General features: G+C 40.3%; 1 protein-coding gene, 1 long non-coding RNA gene and 1 other non-coding gene across 9 annotated transcripts in view; 2 read left to right on the forward strand and 1 right to left on the reverse strand.

Annotated features, from left to right (window-relative positions):
• LOC140594819 (uncharacterized) lies at positions 1–18,390 on the reverse strand. The gene is made up of 3 exons (XR_011996158.1): positions 18,286–18,390; positions 4,734–4,920; positions 1–3,436 (listed from the first exon to the last, which is right to left on the reverse strand). It is a non-coding gene; the product is annotated as an uncharacterized lncRNA (long non-coding RNA).
• On the forward strand, positions 13,080–13,227 carry LOC140594938 (U4 spliceosomal RNA). Its single transcript, XR_011996209.1, has one exon. It is a non-coding gene; the product is annotated as a U4 spliceosomal RNA (small nuclear RNA).
• Positions 18,357–27,100, forward strand: part of ZCCHC10 (zinc finger CCHC-type containing 10) — a 20,791-nt gene continuing 12,047 nt past the window's right edge. For 2 of the 7 annotated variants that reach the window (XM_025994914.2, XM_072731768.1), the window contains exons 1-2: positions 18,398–18,457; positions 21,356–21,425. In XM_025994914.2, coding sequence (XP_025850699.1) covers positions 21,409–21,425 — 17 coding nt within the window. In that variant the 5' untranslated portion in view covers positions 18,398–18,457; positions 21,356–21,408. Of the gene's footprint in view, positions 18,458–20,034; positions 20,144–21,355; positions 21,426–22,578; positions 22,752–27,100 lie in introns of those variants that run through there. The other 5 variants (XM_072731765.1, XM_072731764.1, XM_072731769.1 and 2 more) reach the window with 4 other exon arrangements.

Here is a 27,100-nt window from a genome sequence, read left to right on the forward strand (position 1 = left end):
TTGCAGCAAAATTCCTTTTATTCAGCAGAGCATCTTGAGAATTGTAGAAGGAAGTTATTGCAGGCATTTCTCTGATACAATGACTAAATTTAGTTCTAAGCAATCAGGAAGGGGTCTGTTTTAAATATACAGTGTTAATAGACTGCCCACCATGAAACAAAAGGTTTTCAGTTGGGAATTCATAATCTTCCCTGCCAAGTGTCCAGTGGAATCTTGTCCTACACCCTGAAGCAGCTTCAGGTACAAGCTCTGGTATTGGTATTTTCGGCCCTCAGTCACACTGAGTGGACAAAGTGCCCTTAACCCAGCAAGCACTCCTTTCTTAAACTCTAACATTCTAGCAACTCAGTAATAGTGGTAATTATCTCATCTCTAGATCCTACATCATGGGCAATGGTGCTGAGTGATTTGGATATCATAATTCAATTAATTTTCAGAGCAAACCCATAGTAGGTGTTATTTTCCAGTTTTATAGATGAGAAAACAGATCTGATGAGGTTAAAGAACTGGTTCAAAGTCACACAACTTTCCTGACTTCAACATTGGTCTCCTACAACTATACCACTCTAAGTTCATGTTCTTTGCAAAGGGTCACTGAAGTGAATATGGAAATACAAGAGTAAGAGAAATAAAAGAGGAGGAGGAGGAAGAGAGATAGGAGTACCTGGGTGACTCAGTTGTTTAAGTGTCTGCCTTTGGCTCAGGTCTTGATCTCAGGATCCTGGGATTGAGCCCCTAGTCAGGCTCCCTGCTCAGTGAGGAGCCTGCTTCTCCCTCTCTCTCTCTGCAGCTCTCCCTGCTTATGCACACTCTCTCGTGCTCTGTCAAATCTTTTTTTTTTTTAAATGAAGAGAAATAATTCAACCAGAGTCATTCATTGTTGACATTTTGGAATATATTTCTCCCTCTCACTATTTTTGTTACATATGATGGTTGAATTGGGTTGTGCCTTTTTAACATTAGGTTAAATCAACCTTTCCCAAACTGCTCCATTAGACAGTGTTCCCTGAGATAATAATAGGTTAATATTGCCATTTTATTTTTTTTAAGATTTTTTTATTTATTCGTGAGAGACAGAGAGAGAGGCAGAGACAGGCAGAGAGAGAAGCAGGCTCTACGCAGGAAGTCTGATGCGGGACTTGATCCCAGGACTCCGGGATCATGCCCTGAGCTGAAGGCAGACACTCAACCGCTGAGCCACTTAGGCACCCCATAATATTGCCATTTTAGAGCAGCCGTGGTGGCTCAGCGGTTTAGCACCACCTTTACCCCAGGGCCTGATCCTGGGGATCCAGGATTGAGTCTCACATCAGGCTCCCTGCACGGAGCCTGCTTCTGTCTCTGCCTCTGTGTGTGTGTGTGTGTGTGTCTCTCTCATGAATAAATAAAATCTTTTTTAAAAATATTGCCATTTTAAAGACACCAAGAGGTCCTACAGAAAATCTGTTTAACTTTGTTTTATCATGAATACAAGTATAAATATAAGAAATACTATTTAAGGAATAGTACAGCACAATTTAGTCTCCTTTTTTTTTCTCAAGTATTTTTCTAATCCTAATGCTCCTTTGATATAAAAACTACCATTACAGTTCACTTGTAAGTCCAAATTGGCTGAAATTTTAGTGTCCTTCCTCACTCTATTATAAACTGCCTGCTTACATAGTAACACCATGATGTCATTCTGAAGTACTTCCCCAAATCCCCACTTTTTTTGCCCTTATTTGGTCTGATTACCGTTATTTTATGTCTGGCAGTGTCATTATCAATCCCAGTCCTTTCCCTCTATATAATCCTAAAATGCTGGATGAATTTTGCACAGATACCTCCAGCCCACACAAGCTGATATGATCATGAAAATTTAACCCCTTTATCTAGCTCCATTAATCAACAATCATTTTCCTGGCCTGACTCACAACCTCCTTACCTATTGCTCAAGACTCTCCTTAGCCAGCCACAGACTAAACTGAGTCTTCTCCCATTTCTAGTAGCTGACATTCCAGCTTCACCCCAAAGTCCTGCCTGTGAAACTGGTCTGCTGAGAGCAGAAACATGACTCTGATCTGCTCAGCCCAACTCTCCTGGGGCTTTTCCTATTCCTGAGCATTGGGGGACCCCCAGAAATATATCTTGCCATAGTAACAGCTGCCATCTCATTTCTACTAATTATGAAATTTTCTTTATAAGATCTTTCATTTTAACTTCAAAGTCTTCAGGGCTCATGGCATCCTATGCTGGTTTCCCTTCAGCTGAATACAATTCATTTCTCAAGACCAAATGTTCTTTGCTTGCTCTAAGACTCAAAGAAAATGATTTTTTAAAGGTTCCGTGGCCTCTGATAATAATTCATTCTTTAGGTTTCCTGATTAATGAGGAATCTGGAGCATGGAGTGTGCATACTTGTAATATGATTAAGAATCAGTGTTACTATGAACAGTGTTACTATGAACAAGCTCACATGGCATACTGCCCATACATTGCTTCATAACCAGAGGGGACCATTTATTTTCTTGTTGACCTGTAGTTAATGTGAGTTCAAAATCTAAATATATCACAGACGATTACAGTTTGCAGCTGAGTGCCAGCACTGTAAGCCCTAACTCAGAGGAGAGTGAATAACATGTTTTCCTGGCAATGGCACAGGAATCCATCCTATGGTCAAAGGCAGAGCAGCAGCAGCAACAAGCTAAAACAAGAGTGGAGATGATCTGAGCTCACTAGAAGTATCAGAGTTTCTTTTCCAGACAAGACAAAGACAAGCCGAGGAAAGGTGACCAGAAGAAGCTTCAAGATATTATGAAACAAAAAGCATGATTAAAACTTCGTGTTTTCTGGGAGTACCTTAGTGGTTTAGTTGGTTGAGTGTCTGCCTTCTGCTCAGGTCATGGTCTCAGGTTCCTGGGATTGAACCCCACACTGGACTCTCTGCTCAGTGAGGAGTATGCTTCTCCCTCTCCATCTGCCTCTTCTCCCTATTCATATGCATGTTTGTTTGTTTTTTCTCTCTCTAACAAAGATTTGCTTTCTAAATGTGAAATGCCCTTCCAAAGTCAGGGGAACACAGTGACAATTCAGTATCTCTATGTAAATCAAGAGGAAGTATAACCACATAATGGAGAGGAAGTTCATGAATGGATCCTCCACCTACCCCCTCCCTTGGCAGGTGGATCTATATATACTCTCTCTCTCTCTCTCTCTCTCTCTCTCACACACACACACACACACACACACACACACACTTCGGCATTTACTTTGATTGCTTAGGGGTCTTTCCCTAAAATTTTCAATGGAATTTTCTAAAGCATGCAACACATTTTCACTGTAATATCTGAGAGTTCCTGCTATGTGTAAAGCAAGGCTAGCCACTTGCTCCTCCTTTGTGAGGAACAGTTCTCTTCATTGAAGGTGTGGTGTGAGTAGCAGAACCATCCTGTCAGAGCTGCAAGAGAGAACACAGAATAATGAAGCAGTTATAATAATTGTGATACTTATACCAGAAAAGAGAAAGACAAACAGAAATAAAAGTCCAGAAACAAACCCAAGTATGAGAATTTAGCAATTGATAGATGGCATTTCAAACAAGTTGTAGAGAAAGTAATTTGCAGACATTAGCTAGCCATCTGGGAAAACATTTTAGATCACTACCTCAAACCACATACAAGAACATACTCCTGGTAAGTCAAATATTTAAAAGTTTCTAAGTTAAATTTCAAAAATAAAGCCAGAAAATAAAGGTGATCAAATACATATATGTAGTGAATTTTCATAAGCATAACACAAAAGACAAAAAGAGTAAAAAAAGTCAGAATGCAAAAAAGACCATAAACAAAGGCAGCCTGGGTGGCTCAGCGGTTTAGCGCTGCCTTCAGCCCAGGGCATGATCCTGGAGACCCAAGGATCAAGTCCCACGTCAGGCTCCCTGCATGGAGCCTGCTTCTCCCTCTGCCTATGTCTCTGCCTCTCTCTCGCTCTCTCTGTGTCTCTCGTGAATGAATGAATAAATAAAATCTTTAAAAAAAAAAGACCATAAACAAAATTAAAGGCAATAAATACAAAATTAAGAAAATTTACCCAAAATTGGAAATAAGGCAAAAAGATAACTGCTTGCTCTTTCAATACCATATTAAAACATTGTTTACCTGAGCCTACCTAAGGGACCTGATTCTCTAGGAAAATGTAACTTTGTTCCCTTTGCTATTTTCTGTTGATTAGGGCCCAGGCTGTAAAATTAGATGTGAACTTTACAGAAGATTGATAAAGTGCAAGTGGTGTTTGTATGGGACAGATGCAAATGATTTCTGTCTAGTAGAAAAGATATTTCCAAAGACTACGCTTTTATTGCCTGGTAGAATAATAACAAGTTTTGTATTTCATTTAGCCCTCTGAGTTCATCATTCTTTCCTTCACTTCAGCCTCTTGAGTTCTTCAATGACTCAGCTATAAGATCCTGCTGGTCCTCTCATTAATGAGTTACATAAATCACTGACACATGTATGTTTTTAAATTTTTAAAAATCATACTTTGTCCAGACAGTTAAACACAGAATTGCCATGTTATACAGCAGTTCTGCTCCTACTGTGAATAGGAGTATTATTCACAATAGCCAAGATGTGGAAACAAGCCAGGTGTCCATCAATAGGTGAATGGATAAATAAAATATAGGATACATGTGCAATGGAATATTATTCAGCTATAAAACAGATGAAATGCTGATACATGCTACAATATGAATAAACCTTGAAAACTTTATGCTGGGCAGCCCCAGTGGCTCAGCGGTTTAGTGCCACCTTCAGCCTGGGGTATGGTCCTGGAGACCTGGGATCGGGTCCCACGTCGGGCTCCCTGCATGGAGCCTGCTTCTCCCTCTGCCTGTGTCTCGGCCTCTCTCTCTGTGTGTGTCTCTCATGAATGAATAAATGAAATCTTTAAAAAAAAAAAAGAAAGAAAAAAAGAAGACTTTATGCTAAGTGAAATAAGCCAGACATAAAGGGACAAATATTGTATGATTCTATATATATGAGGTACCTAAAACAAGCAAATTCACAAAACATAAAATAGAGATTACCACGAGCTGTGGGAAGGAGCAAATCCAGAATTACTTTTTAAAAGGATGCACAGTTTCTGTTTGGGATGGTGAGAAAGCTCTGGAAATCATTAGTGGTGATAATTGCACTACAATGTGAATCCACTTAATGCCATGCCATTGTACACTCAAAAATGGTTAAAATGGTAAGCTTTATGTTATGTATATTTTAACATAATAAAAAATTTATTCTTTGACAACTTTGGAAAGAAATATTCTTGGGGGGGGACATTCTCAATATATATGACATCAAAGAAGCAATATGCTTGATCTACACATGGTTGTCATAAACCAATCAGAAAAAAGGGACCAAAGATTAAAAGACAAAATTCAGTCAAGAATAAATACAAATGACAAACCTCACTTGGTATTTTTAAAGAGTTAATTAAAACAAGAATGTAATTCCATTTTCCCAAACCATATTAGAAAAAAATTGCATTAGAAAGTACTGGCAAAGCATATGAGAAATTATGATCTGGTTCAGATTTCCCAAAGAGCATTTTGGGAAGTGTATATGCCCTGTAACAATAATTCTACCTCAATAAATATAACATTAAAAAATGATGGGCAAGCATGCTTCCCATGGGTATACAAGAGAGGGAGTATAGTAGACTGTTCAGGGTTCTTCTGTAGCCCTACAACCTGGGCTTGAATACCAGTTACACCATAATTGCCAGAGTGCCTTTAGGCAGGTGGCTTAATAGTCTCTAAGCCTCAGCTTCCTCTACTGAAAAATGGAGGAAATAATAGGACCTACCTCATAGGGTTGATGTGATGATTTAAAAAGACAGTTAAGATAAAATGTGTATTGCCTGACACATAGTGAGTCATCAAGAAATGTTAGAATGGTGCCTGCCTTGCTCATTCGGAAGAATATGGGACTCTTGATCTCAGGGTTGCTAAGTTGTAGGTTGTAAGCTCACTGTGTGAGCCCCACCGTGGGTGTAGAGATTACTTAAAAATAATTTTTTTTAGGGGACCCCTGGATGGCTCAGTGGTTTAGTGCCTGCCTTCGGCCCAGGGCGTGGTCCTGGAGTCCTGGGATTGAGTCCCACATCGGGCTCCTTGCATGGAGCCTGCTTCTCTTTCTGCCTATGTCTCTGCCTCATTCTCTCTCTGTCTCTCTCATGAATAAATAGATAAAATATTTTAATAAATAAATAAATAAGTAAATAAATAAATAAATAAATAATTTTTTAGAAGATTTTATTGGGCAGCCCCAGTGGCGCAGCGTTTTAGCGCCGCCTGCAGCCCAGGGTGTGATCCCGGAGACCCAGGATCGAGTCCCACATGGGGCTCCCTGCATGAAGCCTGCTTCTCCCTCTGCCTGTGTCTCTGCCTCTCTTTCTCTCTCTGTGTGCCTCTCATGAATAAATAAAATCTTTCTTAAAAATATTTTTATTTATTTATTCATGAGCAACACACACACACAGAGAGAGAGAAGCAGAGACACAGGCAGAGGGAGAAGCAGGTTCTATGCAGGGAGCCCCATGTGGGACTCGATTCCAGGACTCCGGGATCACGCCCTGGGCTGAAGGCAGTGCTAAACTGCTGAGCCACCTGGGCTGCCCAAAAATAAAATTTTTAAGAGAAAAAAAAAAAGAAATCTTAGAGATGATTGCTACTGTTGTCACTCTAATAGGATATTGCATAAGATCTTTTTCCCAATTGTCCCAGAATTGGTGATTAGGGCCCATAGATGAGAACAAAAAGTGCTCACTAATCTACACCTTTAAGAAAATTGCCAGTAACTGGAGCTGACCAACTTCCCCAAGAGAGGAGGCAGAAACAGCCTAGATTTTTCTAACCTCCTCTCCATTCCAACCACTCCAGCCCTCTAGTCTCTATAGAAGAACTAGGGAAGAGCGAAAGGGAGATGGGGAATTTGCTTTGTGGAGAGTGCAAATTACTTCAAGGTGGAAGTGGAAGGTGCTGTCTCAAGGAAAAGACAAGTGAGGAGGCTCTTATAGAGACTAGAGAGAGGTGCATACCAGGAAGGGAGACCTCCAGTCTATGCCCTAGTTGGCCATCTGCTAAGGTAGTGCACTAGCCAATTTCCTTCTCTGAACAAAGGAGCAACAGATATGAACAAAAGAAAAGAAGACTGGGGAGACCTTGCTATCAGAAGGAACCAGGAGAGGAAAGTAGTATGTCATGACAAGGGAATTTTTATTTCCCATGGATCCACTGCACATTGGAATTGGTGGCTGAACTTGGACTGTCTCACAAGACTCTACCCAAGAAGACTGCTGGCTCTGAGAGAGGACCCTTGTAACAAGAAGTAATAGTTGAGAAGGAATGGTCAAGCTGGAGCCAAGATCTCTCTCACTGGGAAACTGTGGAGTAGGACATGTCTCCGAAGACACCTATATTAGACCCCTACCACCCAGTGGGCATTAGCATTGACACGAACAGCTTGGACTAAAGAGGCAGGGACAACCCAAGAGAGCATTACAAACACCCTCAAGTAAGTATGAAACCCTTTGAGTTGAGACTTCTATGACTTTTAGCTAAAAGTATTTTGATATACTTCTTTCTCTGCAGAGCATATACTCACTGCCCTCAACTTGGAATGTACATGCTTCAAGTCCGGTTCTATACAGTGATGAAAACTTGAGACCTTCAGTTCTTTACTTTTTTTGAGATTTTATTTTTAAGTAATCTCCACACCCAACGTGGAGCTCGAACTCACAACCCCAAAATCAAGAGTCACATGCTCCACTGACTGAGCCAAGCAGGCACCCCATAGACCTTCAGTTCTAATACAAAATTCCCAGGTAAGAGATCCTAACTGGTCCAGCGTGGATCAGTCAAGCTAATTCAGTCAAGTATAACTGTGAATACAGGGTCCCCACTACCCAGTCTCAGAGGACAGACATCATGAAACTAGAAAGACACCCTCGTGGTATTTTTGTCTCATGGTGTTGATGTAGTGAAATAAAATGTGACCCAGAATACTAGAAAGCTGAGGAATCCAGATAGAATTGACTAGGCTTTGAAATAAACATCTCACTTTCTGGAGAGTTTTTACAAAGTGATATATAGGGACTATGGGTCCCTTTTAGAAGGGGCAGAGAGATCTTGATCTGAGATGAAGTAAGGGAGATCAGTAATAGCCAGAGAGAAAGAGAGTGGTCACTTCATCTTACAATGTGACCACCTTCCCCTTGAAGCCCATAAGTCTTCCATAAAGTCATGAGATGCCTGGTAGGATGGGATGTCTGGTGGGCACCTGCAAGGGGGAATGCAGTTTCATATACCCAGCTATGACGTGGATAGGAAAAGAGACAGAGAAGCCTAAGAGGAATCAAACCACCAAATATATGGAGTGATCTCTGAATTACTCCAGAGCCGGATATTGAAGCCAAGTTTACTAAATTCTCTGAGGGTGCTGAAGCCCTCAGAAACCATAAAGGAAAAGGAAACCACAAAGATTTCACCAATAGCAGCCTGATTAAGTCGCTTGTGACTAAGTCCAGCTAACCTATCAATTGGGATCCCAATCCTTCACAGGATGGGGTTTTTCTCCTCTATTTTCCTATTGGCAGTTGGGCTAGTGAAATAGAAAGGTGAAGCATTTCAAAGTGCTTTAGTGTCCTTTAGATACTAGGACGTCCAGTCTATATTTGCTTCTTTGAGCACCAGCTGGTCCCAGGAATCAAATTTCCCTGGGACCTTGTTACAGGGGGGCTTGTTTTCTCCCCACACTGATTCAGAATCATGAGGCCTTAAAGCTCTTAGGGAGTAGGAGCAGGGATATCTGTGATTTTAAATCAGTAAGCCCAATTTGGCCTCAAGCAGAATGGGACCAGGGAAAAAAGTATCTTTTTTTTTTTTTTAAGATTATTTATTTATTTATTCACAGAGACACAGAGAGAGGCAGAGACACAGGCAGAGGGAGAAGCAGGCTCCATGCAGAGAGCCTGACGTGGGACTCGATCCAGGGTCTCCAGGACCATGCCCTAGGCTGTAGGCAGCGCTAAACCGCTGCGCCACTGGGGCTGCCTGGAAAGTATCTTTAAAAAAAATGTCAAAGCCAAAATGAAGAGCTTGAAATATTACTAAAGGCTCTTAATATTTGAGGTTTCCGCTTTGTAGCCTTGACTGGAAAAGTCCATTTTTTCTAAGGATGGAAACACAGGATATCATGTGAGTCTCCTCAAATGGTTTCAAGTTCTAGAGAAAGGATTCATGGTAATTTACCAGTACTATTACTACAGAGCTGCTATTTAATTTTGAACAAAAGTTTGTATCTTCGGCTTTAAGAACAAATTCTCACAATTAGCTCTGTTGGAATTAAACTGTGACCATTTGCCCACTGTAGAGCCATTTTCTTTTGTCTTCCCACTACCCCTTCTCTTCATCATTCTGACAACAGGGGTGGGCTTAACCCAGGCGGAATCACTTACAGAACCTCTTCCACTGGGCCACAAAGATTGAACCAGAGATAGCTAGATGAGCATGGGACCAAGAACATGGCACTGTTTCAAAGATGTGTCTCTTGCAGCTGGTGGGAAACTTTCTTTCTCCCTTCTCTATTGTGACAATGTTGAACTTTACCTAAGCCCTCTGATCCTAGAAAACTGAGGTTAAGAAATACCCCCAACTCTTTCAGGTTCCAACTTTACTACAAAGAACCACTCTTCCTCATGTGACCTATTGAGGTCTCATAGATGACCCCCTGGTTTACCTATGATAAGGCAGACAGAGGGACTCCTGGGTGGCTCAGCGGTTGAGCATTTGCCTTCAGCTCAGGACGTGATCCTCGGGTCCGGGATCGAGTCCTCCATTAGGCTCCCTATAAGGAGCCTGCTTCTCCCTCTGCTTATGTCTCAGCCTCTCTCTCTGTGTCTCTCATGAATAAATAAAATCTTAAAAAAAAAAAAAAAAAAAGGCCAGACAGAAACTCTCCAAATTCCCAATCACACTGTCTCATAAATGATTATGTGAGTTATCTGTCCCTCTGAAACTGGCTAGACACAAACCTTTCCTGTTCAGCTCACTGAGTCCCCTTGATTACAAAAACAATTGCAACTGTAAAATCACTCTACCTAGAAGTTGTCCACTTCTCCCTAGAAAGGTATCCAGACAAAATTACCCTGCCAAGGCAACGATCTTCAGATCTGGAATGCTCTTCCTATTGTAATGCCCTAAGTAAAATAAGTTTGCTTATTGTTTGGTTTTTGTCTTTGACAGATTGTGAAATTGTAAAGATGTGTTCCCCCAAGGTTCTAGTGGGCATAGAGAGGGGTCTGAGGGAATGAAGCTATTACTCAGATGAAAGTAGAGACTAGTGGAGCACCTGGGTGGCTCAGTTGTTGAGTATCTGCCTTTGGCTCAGGTCGTGATCCTAAGATTCTGAGATCAAGTCCTGCATCAGGCTCCTTGCGTGGAGCCGACTTCTCTCTCTCCCTCTGCCTATGCCTTGGCCTCTCTCCCTCTCTCTCTCTCTCTCTGTGTCTCTCATGAATACATAAATAAATAAAATTTAAAAAAAAACAACCCTTCGTGACATCCATTTCTAAATGGCTTCATGAAACTTCACTGAAGAAATGGTAAAAAATAGAAGAGTTAGTAAAATTTTTATTCATAAAACAAAGTATAATTACCATTTTATTTCTGCTTCACATACCATATAAATGGAATTATGATTTAGTAACTTTCTGATTAACATCCTAATGAAAAATGAGTTAGAGGAATTTTATTTTGAGGTACTTTGGACAGTTTGGGATTTTTCACTAGTATCACTGGTAACTTAAAAAAATAAAGCCTTTTTCAGTTGTTTTATCAGTCACAGAGCAGAGCATTTAATTCTATAAAATATTACTTGCTTCACATTTCTTAAAATGTAAGATATACAAAGACATTAATGAATTTTTACAATTTACAATAAATTTTTTACAAATGTTCAATCCATATACCTAAGGACCTATAGGTAAATTGTATGTTTTCCTATTTTTTTGCATTCACCAAAAGTAAAATTTTTTCAAAGGAGAACACTTAAGAAATCATTTTGTCTAGACTGAATAGAGAAAGTAGGTCTACATGAAACTCAAATTTTCTTCTTTTGTTTTTTGTTTTTTGTTTGAAACTCAAATTTTCAAAAAGTAAATATATTCTTCAGGGAAAGTGACACCTTTTTAAGATGCCAATTAATGATAGCTGTAAGGAACTGTCGGAATTCTACACATAGGAAAGCATCCTCCCCTTAATGGCCAAGCAATGGGGCTGAGAGTGATGAGGACACTGTGAAATGCAAAAAACGAACACCTTCGTTCCATTCCAGATAGACTAATGTGATGGTAGAACTCTTACTCCTCATCCCTCTTGCTATGCAACATTGCTTTACAATTTGTAAAATCACTGAGAGAATGTTCTATATTTTGATTTAGGTGGTGGCTGTATCTTCTGTGGTTAAATGGATGTACTCAGTAAAATTCATTAAGCTATACAGTTAAAAATCTGTGCATTTTATTCTATGTAAATTATACTTCAATTTTTGGAAGTACTACATAAAAGCACAGAGTGTGACCATCAATAAATGCTGTTGCTAGAAGAAAAAAATTACCAAGAAACAAAGATCTAATTCTGCTCAGGAAAATTAAAAATTCCACAGACATACATTGTCTGTGGTATTTTAAAATGTGTTATAATTAGTTAAGGGTCAGTTGTGGATATAGGAATAACCTACATTTTCCAAAAGAGAACTTCAAACATCTCTACCTGTAGATAACGGAAGGTAATATACAATATTTTTTCTTAATCTCTACTTCCAAGTTTTTAGATAATGAAAATGGATTACTTGTGTTTAAAAACAGAGGTGTGGTTTCAAGTCTATTATGTTCAAATTGGAATAAAGTCATTTTAGCCTGAGAACCCATGCTGCTGGAAAGATGTAGTGGAGGGGGTGGGAAGCCAGAGCAAGCAGTTGGATGAATGAGGATACGTCTAGAAAAAATATAACAGCATCATTCTGGAATTTTATGTGAACTTTTAATAAAACATTCCCCATGTATCTGACTTGGAAATTAAAATGATTGGATTTAGACCACAGATGTTTATCATCCTTGCCAGAAAAAAGAGAAAGAGAACTACCTTCTTCTGGCTTTGCTATATGACATCTCTAAATGCTTTCCAAAACCCTGTGACATCTCTCCCTGCATCTAGCTGTGAACAATTTACAAGAAAGATCTTGTATTTCACTTGCATTTCACTCAGGTCTTATGTCCTGTTACAGGAAATAATGTCCATCTTTTGTTTTTTCTGCTCAGTATTCATCCTTTAAGGTGTTCCTCTACTCTTCCTCATTCTGGCAGGCTGCTGATGTGGGATCCCACCCATGACTGGACGAATGGACACATCTCAGTAAGACGCCAAGGAAACTTCTACAGGGAACTTTACTTTTGACCTGAGGCACACAGGTACTGCAAGGAGTTGGACCCAATCATCTGCTGGCAAGAGCCAAAGAAATAGCAGACAAGTTCCCCCACTAATGAGATCTAGACTCCCCTGGTTCGAGAACTTCTCAAGGCTGGGAATGCAATTCCTCCTCCTAAACTATGATCTAGCTAATACACTGCCAATAAATTCTTTGTGCGTTTTTTTTTTTTTTTTTTTTTTTGGCCAAAGTTTTGTTTTGTTTCTTGCAATTGAGTCCTCAATGATATAAGGGAAGTGGTTCTATATTATTTCAAAATAAACCCAACTGGAGATCCCTGGGTGGCTCAGCGGTTGAGCGCCTGCCTTCAGCCCAGGGCGTGATCCTGGAGTCCCGGGATCGAGTCCCACATCGGGCTCCCTGCATGGAGCCTGCTTCTCCCTCTGCCTGTGTCTCTGCCTCCCTCTCTATCTCTCTCTGTCTCTCATGAATAAATAAATAAAATCTTTAAAACAAAACAAAACAAAATAAACCCAACTGGCTAGAAGGGAGAGAGAGGTATGTAATAGAAAAAGCTCAGGGCTATGTACTTTGGATAAACCACTTAACAAAGAAGCCTGAAGCTTAAGCACAGTGGTGGTATTTTAGTCAATGAGGTTTATCAGAGGCACAATTATTTCTAATTGAAATACTTTCCCAATACCCTACCCTGTCTTGAGGACTTGAAACCAAGATGCCTGAATCTCTCAGTCCCTTCATTTGTAAAAGGGGGATAAACATTATGTCTGGTGGTAAAATCACTAATTCATTGGGGTCAAGACACAAAAACTCAACTTGAGCCATCTTTTTCTTTTTCTTTCTTAAGCTGGCTCCATGCCCAGCATGGGGCTTGAATTCACAACTCTGAGATCACAAGTCACATGCACTACTGACTGAGCCAGCCAGATGCCCCGTAACTTGAACCATCTTAATCACAAAAGAGATTGGCAACAGAGAAGCCATGATAACCAAAAAAGGAAAACAATCAAGTCTAGGTAGTTATTGTTCTCTCATCTATGGTCCTCTCAGCTTGTCAACTTCCTTTTCTCCTCCTGCAGATACATTTAATTACAAGAGAGGGAACCGGCAAATCCTGTACTCAACAATCACACACTGTTACGAGCACTCCATGAAGCTATGTCACAGCAGAGTGTTATATCAAGGCCCAAAGATTGAGGAGTCCAAGCAGGTCTGTCTGAAGATAAAAGAATGTGACACAACTTTTAAGTAGTTTGCTGTCAAGCCATCTCAGGAAGTGGAAGAAAAATTGAGGAAAGCAGCTCTCTCCCAATTCCAGGGAGCTTCAGGCACTGTTCTCACCTCCATGCTCAGAGGTGAATGGAAGAGCCATCCTTCGTTTGGAGAACCAAAGCCTCATGCCCACTGAGGTCCCAATTCCACCAGTCCCCTTGCATGGCTATTCTTCTTTAAGAAACAAATAGTCTCCCGGTTCTGAATCTCTCTCTTACATTTATTATGTAATTAGAATTAGTCAAATTCTCTTATCCTACCATAAAGAAAAGGGCTCCTTTGGTTGTATGCAAAGGCATATGAGGGCAGAACCACATTTGATTTTGCCCCAGGATCCAATTTTACAACACTGAGGTTTCTTGAATAGTTACAGTAACTAGTTGTAAAACACAATGAAAGGATACAAGAAAAAAAATTTTTTTTAAATAATAGCCACCAATCTTCAGGGAAAAGAATGATTTTGAATTCCAGGAAATGTGGGAGGATCAGTTCTCTCCCCTCTTCTGATCCTGGTGGGGCTAATTTGCATTTCACTCAGGTCTTACAGCCTCTTGTGAAAACACTTTGACCAACTTCTGGTGCAGACTAATTCATAATGTATAATAGGGCCCAGTGCAAAACTAAAATGCAAGGCTCCCTGGTCAAAAGCTATTATGATGCAGTAGCACTGCATGGAATCAAATGTGGGACTTCTCTAAGCACAGAGCCCTGAACTCTAGATAGCTTGCCCATGGAGCAGGCCCTGTTCAGTAGTCAGCTCTCCAACAGTAGGTGCTAACAGGCCCAAGGGCGGAGCAGGAAACAAGCATCTTGCCCAAAAGCATCCCTGGCCAGAGAGATGCAACTTTCTCTCCAACACAAGCCTTTCATATCCATCTTTCCCCCAGTTCTTTGAGACATCTTATATAACTGGAAAACACTTGGGAGGTTTTCCTGGAATAAAGAAAGTCTGCTTAAAGTCTAATAAAATGTTCATTCCTGCCAGATAGAAATTACTTGCAGCTTTCACAAAAATTTTTAATTCCTTCAGCTGCAACCCATTAGGGTTTACAAAACTAAGTATCCAGGGACACCTGGGTGGCTCAGCGGCTAAGCACCGGCCTTCAGCTCGGGGCGTGATCCTGGAGTCCCAGGATTGAGTACCACATCAGGCTCCCTACACGGAGCCTGCTTCCCCCTCTGCCTATGTATGTGTGTGTGTGCGTGTGTGTGTCTCATGAATAAATAAAGTCTTAAAAAAAAATACTAAGCATCTGAATTTTGGCCTAAATTCTCTGAGCAAAGCTGAAGGTCCCTCAAGCCCATGGGCCCTCAGTGAGAAAACACCTACATTGACTTCCTTTCGCCACTAAAAAGCAAGTTTTTATTGCATTTTGTGTATATGTATCTGACCTCTATGTTGAACACTCTATAGACTTTTTAGTTAATTCTTGTAGGCTTTCCAGGTATGCAACCAAATCATCACAAATAATGCCATTTGCTTTCTGCTTTTGATTTGTTGTAGCTTATTCTTATTTGGCTATAATGCAGTTTCTTTCAAAATTAACTGACAAATGAATCTTGTTTTGTGCGAAACTTGAAAATTTCAGAATACAGCTTATCTAGGGAAATAAATGCCTAGGAGCAATGAAAAAATTGAGGAAAAGTATTAATTAGGAGGGATTACTGTACCAGATATCAAAATATCCTATTGAACCATGGAAATTAATGACACATGGGCACCTGGGTCGCTCAGTTAGTCAAGTTTCTGACTTCAGTTCAGGTCATGATCTCAGGGTCCTGGGATCAAGCCTCCCATATGGTTCCCTGCTCAGCGAGGAGGCTGCTTCTCCCTCAGCCTGCTCCCCCTGCTTATGTGCACACATGTTCTCCCTCTCTCTCTCCCTCTTTTTCTGTCAAGTAAATAAAATCTTTTAAAAAATAAAATAAAATAATTTCACATCCTGACAAAAACAAGACTTTCAGAAGATCTTAAAATGTTCAAATTACTTTTGTACATATTTAGTATACAAGAGAGTAGCATTTCAAATCAATAATGAAGTGATTATTTAGTATATGGTGTTTCAAAAACTAAAAATGAGGATTAAGAATATAATCATAGGGCAGCCCCGGTGGCGCAGCGGTTTAGCACCGCCTGCAGCCTAGGGCGTGATCCTGGAGAGCCTGGATCGAGTCCCACATCAGGTTCTCTGAATGGTGCCTGCTTCTCCCTCTGCCTGTGTCTCTGCCTCTCTCTCTCTCTCTGTGTGTGTCTCTATGAATTAAAAAAAGAATATAACCATAATTGTAACTACAGAATTACAAAAAAATATTTTATTTTTTATTATTTTAAGCATTTTTAAAAAGACTTTATTTATATATTCATGAGGGACACAGAGAGAGAGAGGCAGAGACACAGGAAGTGGGAGAAGCAGGCTCCATGTAGGAAGTCCAATGTGGGACTCGATCCTGGGTCTTCAGGATTATGCCCTGGGCCAAAGGCGGCACTAAACTGCTGAGCCACCCAGGCTGCCCTTATTTTAAGTATTTTAAGTATTCTCTACACCCAGTGTCCGGCTTGAACTCACAATCCCAACAAGACACACAAGCTCTATTGACTGAGCCAGCCGGATGCTGCTCAAAATATATATTAATAATCGTAGGACATAAAAGACCATTCTAAACATGAATCAAATCCAGGAATCCATAATAAAAAGATTGTTAAAGATGCCTATTTAGAGAGGCACCTGGGTGGCTCAGTGGGTTAAGTGCCCAAATTTGGATTTTAACTCAAGTCATGGGATCAAGCCCTGTGGTGATCCACTCTGGACCTCAGCTCAGGACTCCATTTCAGGGTCATGAGTTCATGCCTTTTGTGGCCTACTTCAAAAAAAGAGTTACTAAAAAAAAACATCTGGGATCCCTGGGTGGCGCAGCGGTTTGGCGCCTGCCTTTGGCCCAGGGCGCGACCTGGAGACCCGGGATCGAATCCCACATCGGGCTCCCGGTGCATGCAGCCTGCTTCTCCCTCTGCCTGTGTCTCTGCCTCTCTCTCTCTCTCTCTGTGACTATCATAAATAAATAAAAAAATATATATATATTAAAAAAACATCTACTTAACAATGTAATGCCTCTGGACGGGTTAAATGATCACAAAGTTGAAAGACAACAATCAAAACAGGAAAAATATTTGTAAAATATAAAACAAAAGTGTCTCTATATAAAATATTTAAATATTCTACAAATTATTAAAAAGATAAAAATCCAATAGAAAAATAAGCAAAAAATTTGACAGACAATTCATGAAAAAATAAAGTCTCCAGTGATCATATGAAAAGTACTTACCCTCATCAATAATGTATCAGTTAGCTTGTTAATTTGACCATTCTCAGTTATAGTGAGGAAATACATTTGGGTAAAATCTATTTAAAGGACACTAGGTAATACCAAACAAAATTAAAAGTGCACATACCCTTTGACCCAGCAATTCTACCTCTAGAAAGTCATATTACAAGAACACAAATGAGTGCTTAAAAATCTATTCATCTCACCTTTGTGGTAAATGATCTAATCGTTCAAAATTGAGTACTGGTTGGAAAAATTGTGGAATGTCCATGTCATCCATATAACTTAACAGAAAAAGAGTGAATCAAATCTGCATGTGCTGACATGGGAAAAGATGTCCATAAGTACATAGAGAAACGACCAAAGCAAGCTGAAGAAGAGAACATATCTGTAAGATTCCATTTTATTAAGAACAAGATGGGCTCAAAGGTCAAGAATATCACCTTCTCTAACTCCCAGTGCTAAACCACTTTTTATCCTCTTACCCTGAATTTTTTTTTTCTTTAGAGTATTTACACTCATAGGACATTGCTTTTGTTCATTGTTTGTAGAAAGCGCCACGTGTGCAAGGACTTTATTTTTTCAATGCTCTATCCTCACTTTTTAAAACATTTTAGGTGCTCCATAAATAATACCTGAAAAAAAATGAGTGGACGCCCAGAAACATACATACATACATACATATATAGCTCAAAAGGTCACGTACTTTTCAAGGAATGTGGATTTAAGGGGAAAAAATTTCCATGATCTGGCACTAAAGGCTAAAATACCCTAAAGTAATTAATATTTGTAGGATCTTTTTCCAGTAGACAAAGCAGCTTTAGTTACACAGTCTCACTTGGTTCTTTTAACATCTCTATGAAATACATAAATATAGAAATAATTAACATTTATTTGAACTATGTGGTTTACTATGTAGTTTTTCCATTTATGGTCCCAATCTTGCCCAATTCATTCCTTTTTATTTTGTTTTCCAGGTTAGTTCTTTTTTTTTTTTTTTTTTCCAGGTTAGTTCTGAACAGCTACATATATAATATATATATATATATATATTTCCCTCATACGAAAATCTTTCTCCCTGCCTTTCCACGCAATGTACCTGTACTGATCCTTCAAAAGCCAGCTCATGGGAGACAACCGGCCTCTTTCTTCTTTTCTAAACTACAGACCTACACAGGGGACGAGACACACCACCTACCCATCCGTAGCTTACCCCAAAGGCTGCCCCAGAAGACCTCCAGGCCTGACTGGCTCCGCCCACGCAGGCGGACGCCGGGGTCGAAGTCCCCGCCCCTTCCGAGGAGTTTCCCAAAACCCCGCGCGGCAGTGCTCAGCCGCGCTAAGATGGCGACTCCCATGCATCGGCTCATAGCTCGGAGACAAGCGTAAGTGAGGCCCCGAGTAGGGCCGCGGGGCGGGCTGGGGGCGGGGAGAAGCGCGTCAGCCGGCGGGTGAGCAGGGGCCGGGATGCGGGGCAGGTATCGGATCTTCCGTGTGGACGGGCGGAGGGTGGTCGTGCCTCTCACTTGTTGCTGCTCCACAGGGGCTCGGCCCGGGTGATAAGTTTGGTGTCCAAGGGCTAGTGATTGCGTGGAAGATGACTGCGTAAGGTCCACGGGGCGGGACCCAGGTTGCGGGGTGGGTGAGTGTGTGTTGGGGGGGAGGGTCTGAAGAGAGCCCAGCGTTTGCTTTCCGCGCTGGAGACGCCCCGGAGTTGGGCACTAAGTGGCGTATGCCCTGTGGCCCCCCCAGCCGCCCACCCTGTGCGTGGCCAGAGGAAGCCTAAAGGGACCCCTTCCGCTCTCACCGACGTAAACCTTAGCTTGCTCTGCAGCTTCCAGCCCAGCTGGCTTTTCCTAACCCCCTTCCTATCGCCTTCCCTAGAAGCAGCCTGACTACAATGCCGGTTTTCCGCCCGAGTTATTTTCTCGCTTTCTGCCATTTATTCTCTTCAATAAATAACTGATTCATCATCTGTTTCTCGCTGTCAGATTTTGGGTGTAAAGAAAAAGAGGTGTTCAAGACAGGAATCTCTGCTTTCAGGAAAGTTATATTCCATTCGTAAAGAGTCGATAAACTGAACATTTTAAGTAAATACAGTTGGTGTTAAGAGCGTTGAAGGAAGTAAGAGGTGATGGAAAGAAAGGCCCAGGTTACATTGGTTGGACTGGAAAGGCATCCCTGAAGAGGTGGCGTTTAAACAGATTGAAAGTGTGAGAAAAGAGCCAGACGTGAGAACTTTTGGGGGAAAAGCATTAGACGGTACCATAATTCCTTTGAGACAGGAAAGAACTTTAGTTTTGGGTGTTTTTGTTTGTTTTTAAGATTTATTTATTTATTTATGATAGACACAGAGAGAGAGAGAGAGGCAGAGACACTGGCAGAGGGAGAAGCAGGCTCCATACTGGGAGCCCGACACGGGATTCGATCCTGGGTCTCCAGGATCAGGCCCTGGACCAAAGGGAGGCGCCAAACGCCGAGCCACCCCAGGAAGTGGCGGGGTGGGGGAGGGGGGGTAGTTTCTTAAACTGGCTATACAGCCAGTTTGGAGCTAAACATGAGGCTGGATCCCTGACCCTGAGATGATGACCTAAGTGGAAATCAAGAGTTCACTGCATAACTGACTGAGCCATCCAGGCTCCCCAAGAACTTTAGTTTTTAAGAACTGAAAGCTGGCGATTATAGCTGGTGACCAAGAGAGAGTGGCACAAGATGTGCCATGGACACATAATGCAGGTATTGTCCAAAATGCCCCTGTACTGTAAAGCGTTTTTTCTTCTACCCCCCTGCACACCTTAACAATCTGCCATTTTTTCATTCTCTTAGCATTTCATGCTGTTACCATTTGCAAGTCCATAACATATCACTCATATAGTCTGCTTGCATATATATGTGTGTGTTTCTTTTTACATTTCTGTTTTTTATTCTTTATTGTTGTTTTTCCTTTTCTTCTCTCCATCAGATTCTACCTTTCACACCTAATGAAGAATTCTTTGAGCATCAAGATGAAGACCTAGGGAGTCAGAGTAGTATGCCTGGTGGAGAAGGCTTTGAAGTCAGACAATTCTAAGGTTAAGAATAGAGTGAATTTAACAATAGGTGTGCTACATTGGGTTTCCAGGGTCTCTAACACTTAGATTTGTTCTTTTGAGTGTTAGTTCCACACTTGGATAGGTTCATTCTGTTGGTCTCAAGATAGCTCACTATCTTTGGTCCTTTATATCCTCTCAACTTCAACTTGATAGCATATCATTTGTCTAGATTGAGTCATGTCTATTGGATTGTGATGCTCTGATTTGCAGATCTCATTCTTTTACCAGCACAATTGGATGGATCTCTATAAACCAATGATAAGCTAGATAGGTAGTTAAAATAGATAATAAATACTAGGGTGGCAAAACCAAGCAATGTCCACTTAAATATGAAGTGAAAGACTTTTAGCATCTAAAGAGTATTGCTATTATTTCAGAAGTAATAGAAAGTTGAACAAATACTGTTTTTCTATGGAATGCCTGTATTTTGTACATGAGCTACACAGAAAAATAAAAGACAAATCTTACCTTTAGGGGCTTCTTGTCTTGTTGGCAAGAAAACAAATGGTGTATAATAAAAGTAGTCATGGTATACGGAGTAAATCCTCAGGGAGTTGGAGAAGGAGACTTTTAGCATTTAGGGGAATCTGGTAGAGTTTGGGGAATATTTTGGGGGGAGAAACAAGAGGAACCATTACTTATCATTTTGTGTTCATCAGAAAGTTTTAATGTTATTTATAAAAAGTACATATTACTTCCATAATAACAAGTTTTAAACTTTTTTTTTTTAAGTTGGTTATGAGAAGTTGAGAAAGTACTGTTGTTCTTTTTTTAAGACTCTGGACTAGTAGAGGGGAGGGAGGAAATAAAAGAGAAAAAAAAAAGAGAGAGAGAGAGCGCCTAAATTTGAACTTCTTATTCAGCAGATCTTTCAGGGAGTTAACTTTAAATCAATTGAAATGAAATTACTTTCAGTTTGTTAATTGTAATTACATCTGCTTATATGTAAGTAAATTGTAGAATCTTGGCACTATCTGGGGTCATTTCTTCTGCTAAACCTTCCACTGGATTCCAGTACTGTCTTCATCATCCAGGGGAATTATCTAACTTTAGCTTGAGGACCTTCAGGAAGGACATACTTACCTCCTAAAGTAGCCCGTTAGCTTTTTCAAATCTGTCAAAAAGTTTATGTGGAACTGAAGGGAAAATAATATTTATGAAGCTAAACCCTGCTCCTTTCTAATTTCCTAGGTTTGGACCTAAACTGTGGTTTCAGTTAATTAAAAACCCTAGGTGTTGGATGCATGGGTGGCTCAGTCAGGTAAGCATCTGCTTTCAGCTCAGGTCATAATCGCAGAGTCCTGGGATCGAGCCCCATGTCCGGCTCCCTGCTCAGTGGAGAGTCTGCTTCTCCCTCACCATCTTCCCCTCGTCCCCATTATGGGCTCGCTCTCTTGCTCTCTCTCTCTCTCTCTCTCTCAAATAAATAAAATCTTTAAAAAAAAAAAAAAAAACCTAAGTGTTAATCAAAGCGTGATCAATTGCCATCAAGTCAGGCTTCCTCTGTCTTGTATTGATTTTCAGGACTTAAGTGTTAGACTTACTTTTACCCTTGTTAAATTTCTTTTTTTTTTTTTAATTTTTTTTTTAAATTTTTTATTTATTTATGATAGTCACACAGAGAGAGAGAGAGAGAGGCAGAGACACAGGCGGAGGGAGAAGCAGGCTCCATGCACCGGGAGCCTGATGTGGGATTCGATCCCGGGTCTCCAGGATCGCGCCCTGGGCCAAAGGCAGGCGCCAAACCGCTGCGCCACCCAGGGATCCCTCCCTTGTTAAATTTCATCTTGTTAGATTTGACACTGAGTTTTACTCTGTCGAGACCTTTTTTTTTTTTTTTTTTTTAAGATTTTATTTATTTATTCATGAGAGACACAGAGCGAGAGAGGCCGAGACACAGGCAGAGGGAGAAGAAGGCCCCATGCAGGGAGCCTGACATGGGACTTGATCCGGGGTCTCCAGGATCACTCCCTGGGCTGAAGGCGGTGATCCACCTGATCCAGCTGAGCCACCCAGGCTGCCCTCAAGACCTTTTTGGATCTTCATTTGGTCATCTTTTGTATTAGCCCTCTCTCTTAGCTTTGTGTCAGCTACAGGTTGGATAAATAGGCACATCTGTGCCCTCCCAAGTCATTTCTAAAATGTTGAACAAGTCCAAACTGAAGACCAAGGCCTCAAGCCATCACTGGATACCTTTCTATACATTTACTTCAACCCATTAAACAGTAGTCTGTTGTCCATGATGATCAACTGATCTACCTAGTTCTGTTTTGTTCACAAGGATGTTGTAAGAGACTTTCCAAGATGCCTTATTGAAATTCAAATACCCAAAAGCCAATAAGGGTATTAGGTGTAATGATTTGATAGTTGGTGATCAGGGCTTTTCTTTCTGAATGGATTTAATAAATCTAGCCAGAATTTTGCCTGGAATGGATGTCAAGTTCAGTGTTCTACTTTGTGGAATCTACCTTTCTCCCCACTTTGAAAATCAAAACTGCATTTGCCTACTTCCAGTCTTTCACTTCTGTTTGCCAGGGTCTCTCAGATTACCAGCAGCAGTACAGTCGTCTCACCTGGAAAATCTCTGGTATGTTTAGGGAGCAATCACTTGGGCTGTGTGACTTAAACATATTCAGAATGGATAGAAGGGCTCTGTTACCCACCCCTCACTATCTTGGGGTTCAGTTCTACTCTTCTAATCATGCATATAATTGTGTTTGAGTGAAGACGGAAGCAAAATTAAAATAATCCTACTTTTACTCGTAGCCTACAACATCACATTGGTGGTGTGTTCACCTAGCACCCTGAATAATGAGCTATCCGTTTTTTGGTTCTTTAAAAATAGCTTTAGGGGCAGCCCCAGTGGCGCAGCGGTTTGGCGCCGCCTGCAGCACAGGGCGTGATCCTGGAGACCCTGGATCGAGTCCCACATCAGGCTCTCTGTATGATGCCTGCTTCTCCCTCTGCCTATGTCTCTGCCTCTGTCTCTATGAATAAATAAATAAAATCTTTAAAAAATAAAAAAAATGAAAATAGCTTTAAATATAGCTAAAACAGAAAATAATTTGTGTTCTTGATATTTTTCTCAAGCTTCAGATTATTTTGGTAGGGCATTTATTTATATTAGGTTTAGATGTTTCTGTTACAGGGCTTTGTTGTTGTTGTTTTTTAAGATTGTATTTATTTATTTATTTATTTATTTATTTATTTATTTATTTGAGACAGAGAGGGAGAGTTAGAGACACAGGCAGAGGGAGAAGCAGGCTCCATGCAGGGAGCCTGACGTGGGACTTGAGCCCAGGTCTCCAGGATCACACCCTCAGCTGAAGGCGGCGCTAAGCCGCTGAGCCCCCAGGGCTGCCCTGTTATAGGCCTTTGGCACTCTACTGTATTCTTTAGTTATATGTTCCTTTGAAAAATATCTTTTATGATTTGTTTTACAATTTCACATGCAATCCATGTTCATTATAAGAAAGTTGAAAATACAGATAATGAAAAAATATGCGATAATCATACCTCAAAGATAATCATTTTTACATTTTAATGTATAACCTTTCAGGTCATTTTTAACTTTTTTTTTAAAAAGATTTTATTTATTTATTCATGAGAGACACAGAGAGAGAGAGGCAGAAACACAGGCAGAGAAGAGGGCTCCATACAGGGAGCCCAATATGGGACTCGATCCTGGGACCCCAGGATCATGCCCTGGGCCGAAGGCAAACGCTCAACTGCTAAACCACCCAGGCATCCCCATTTTTAACATTTTAAATGGCCTCATAGTGTTCTTTATGGATAAACAATAACTTTTGGCCATTTCCTTTGCTCTTGCATAATTATTGTTTACTCTTTTTTTTCTTTTCTTTCTTTCTTGAGTATAGTTGACACACAGTGTTATGTTACAGTTATACACTATACTGATTCCATAAGTTTATACATTATGCTATGCTCCCTGCAAGTGTAGCTACCATCAGGTTTCCTCTTATAAACCACATTGTATCTCCTATAATAAATATACAACTCAATTTTTGAATACATCAGTTATTCTTGGTTAACTGATATAGACATTTTTAAATCCAGTTTACTGATGTTTAATTTACATTTAACGAAATTCATTTTTTTATTGAAAGAGAGAGATCATGTGTGAGCAAGTGAGGGAGGGGAGGGGCATGAGGGTGCAGAGGGAGAGAGAATCTTAAGCAAGCTCCATGCCCAGTGCAGAACCCAGTGTAGGGCTCAATCTCATGACCCTGAGTCCATGACCTGAGCTAAATCAAGAAACAAATGCTTAACCAACGAGCCACTCTCTTTTTAATTTTATTTTTAGATTTTTTTATTTTTAAGTAATCTTTCCACCCATTGTGGGGCTTGAATTTATAATCCCAAGATCAAGAGTTGCATATTCTACCAACAGCCAAGGGCTCCAAAATTTATCCTTTTTAATGTACAGTTCTATGAATTCTGACAGATACCAATAGATAATCATTACCAAAATTAAGATATAGAACAATTTTATCATGAAAAATTTCTTCATGAGCCTTTGTAAGTAAACCCTTTACCCCACCCTCAGCCTCTGGAAACCACTGATTTTTTTCTGTCCCTATAATTTTACCTTTTCTAGAATGTTGTGTGAATAGAATCAGTCTATAAACCTTTTGAGTCCAGTGTCTTTCACTTGGTTAATTAATTCATTTGAGATCCACTGAAGTTCTTGCATGTATTAATAGTGCATTCTTATTTTTTAAATTGTTTCTAATAGTATCCCATTGTATACATATACCAGTTTGTCCATTTGCCAGTTGAAGGATATTTTTATTGTTTCCAGTTTGGGGTTATTTTGAATAAAACTGCTATCATGTATATTTTTCTTGTTGTTTTTGAGAGAGTTTGTGCCAGAGTGTGGGGAGGGGAGGGACAGAGGGAGAGGGAGAAACAATCTTAAGCAGACTCCACGCCCACCTTGAGCCCTATGCAGAGCTTGACCTCCCAACCCTGGAATCATGACCTGAGCCAAAATCAAGAGTCAGGCACTTAACCAGCTGAGCCATCCAGGGCCCCCCATATAGTCTTTTGTGTAAACTTAAGTTTTTCTTTTTCTTAAGTAAATAATCTAAGAGTGGAGTGCTTGACCATATAGTAACTTTATTAGAAACCTTATTGGAAACTGGCAGACTTTTTCAGTTTGTCTTTTTGCACATCACAATCTGATTATTCCAGTACCAGTAGTTGAAAAGACATTTTTCTCTACCAAATTTTTCTTGCATCTTTTTTTTTTAAGATTTTATTTATTTATTCATGAGAGAGAGAGAGAGAGAGGCAGAGACAGGCAGATGGAGAAGCAGGCTCCCTGCAGGGAGCTGGATGTGGGACTCAATCCCAGGACCCCAGGATCACAACCTGAGCCGAAGGCAGATGCTCAATGCTGAGCCACCCAGGTGCCCCTTTTTTTGCACCCTTGTCACAAAACAGCTTCTGAAAAAAGGGTATCTTAACAGTCTTAAGTTTTCTGACCCCATGAGTATGTGTGTGTGTGTATTCATTTTTTATGAATACTTTTAACTCACTGATGTTTTATAATTCAGTGTAGAGGTGTTGAACAACTTTCATCAGGGTTATCTGTATTGTAGTGGTGTTTTTTAAAATTTCAGTTGTTTTATTTCAGTTGTTTGTTGCTGGTATGTAGAAATACAATTGACTTTTGTATATTGACCTTGTATCCTGTGACTTTACTAAGTAGTTCTGTTTTAGATTCCTAGGAATTTTCCAGGTGGATAATCATCATTTATACTATCTTTTTTGATGTACATTTTTAAGATTTTTCTTCTAGTTACTAAATGGCCCTTCAGAAAGTTGGTGCAACTTATATTCTTACCAGCAGTTAAGAATATATATCTTATCATATGCAGAGTGCCATTCTTTACCTCTGCCATCAATAGGTTATCAATGTAGCAGGCATGTCCTACTATTTTAGGTATTAAAGGTCATTTCACATAAAAAGCCTATACCGCTAGAACACTTCCTTAGGGCTTAGCTTAGAGGATAGAAATAGAAATATTGTAGGGACTCCTGGGTGGCTCAAGAAGTTAAGCACCTGGCTTCAGCTCAGGTCATGATCCCAGGGTCCTGGGATCAGGCCCCACATCAGACTCTCTGCTCAGTGGGAAGCCTGCCTTTACCTCTCCGTGGCGCTCCCCCTATTTATGCTCTCTCTCTCTCTCTGTCAAATAAATAAAATCTTAGGGGCGCCTGGGTGGCTCAGTGTTTGAGCATCTGCCTTTGACTCGGCGTGATCCTGGAATCTCGGGATTGAGTCCCATGTCAGGCTCCTTGCAAGGAGCCTGCTTCTCCTTCTGCCTATGTATCTGCCTCTCTCTGTCTGTGTCTCTAATGAATAAAAACATAAAATCTCTTAAAATAAATAAAATCTTAAAAAAAGAATTGTAATATTGTGAATCGGGTATCCATATGGTTAGAAAAAATGCTAATCTTATTTATTTTGAAATTATGGTTCTGCCTCATTCAGCACTCTGAAAGATTGGTATTTTTAGGGGTGATTAATTAATGGTTAAAATAGGGACACCTGAGTGGCTCAGCGGTTGAGCATCTGCCTTTGGCCCAGGGTGTGATCCTGGAGTCCCAAGATTGAGTCCCACATCAGGCTCCCTGCATGGAGCCTGCTTCTCCCTCTGTGTCTCTGCCTCTGTCTCTCCATGTCTTTCATGAATAAATAAATAAATAAATAAATAAATAAATAAATAAATAAATAAATAAATAAATAAATTCTTTAAAAAAGAATTAATATTTAAAATATGTCAATCATAGATAGGCTTTAGATATTTGTGAATATTCTATTTATAACAACAGAAAACTCCACAATACTGGTGGATAATATTTTTAATAGGTGGCATCTTAAGTTGTAAGTTTCTTAATATTGGGGCA

Source organism: Vulpes vulpes, chromosome 12 (assembly GCF_048418805.1).
Source record: "Vulpes vulpes isolate BD-2025 chromosome 12, VulVul3, whole genome shotgun sequence".
Lineage (NCBI taxonomy): Eukaryota > Metazoa > Chordata > Mammalia > Carnivora > Canidae > Vulpes > Vulpes vulpes.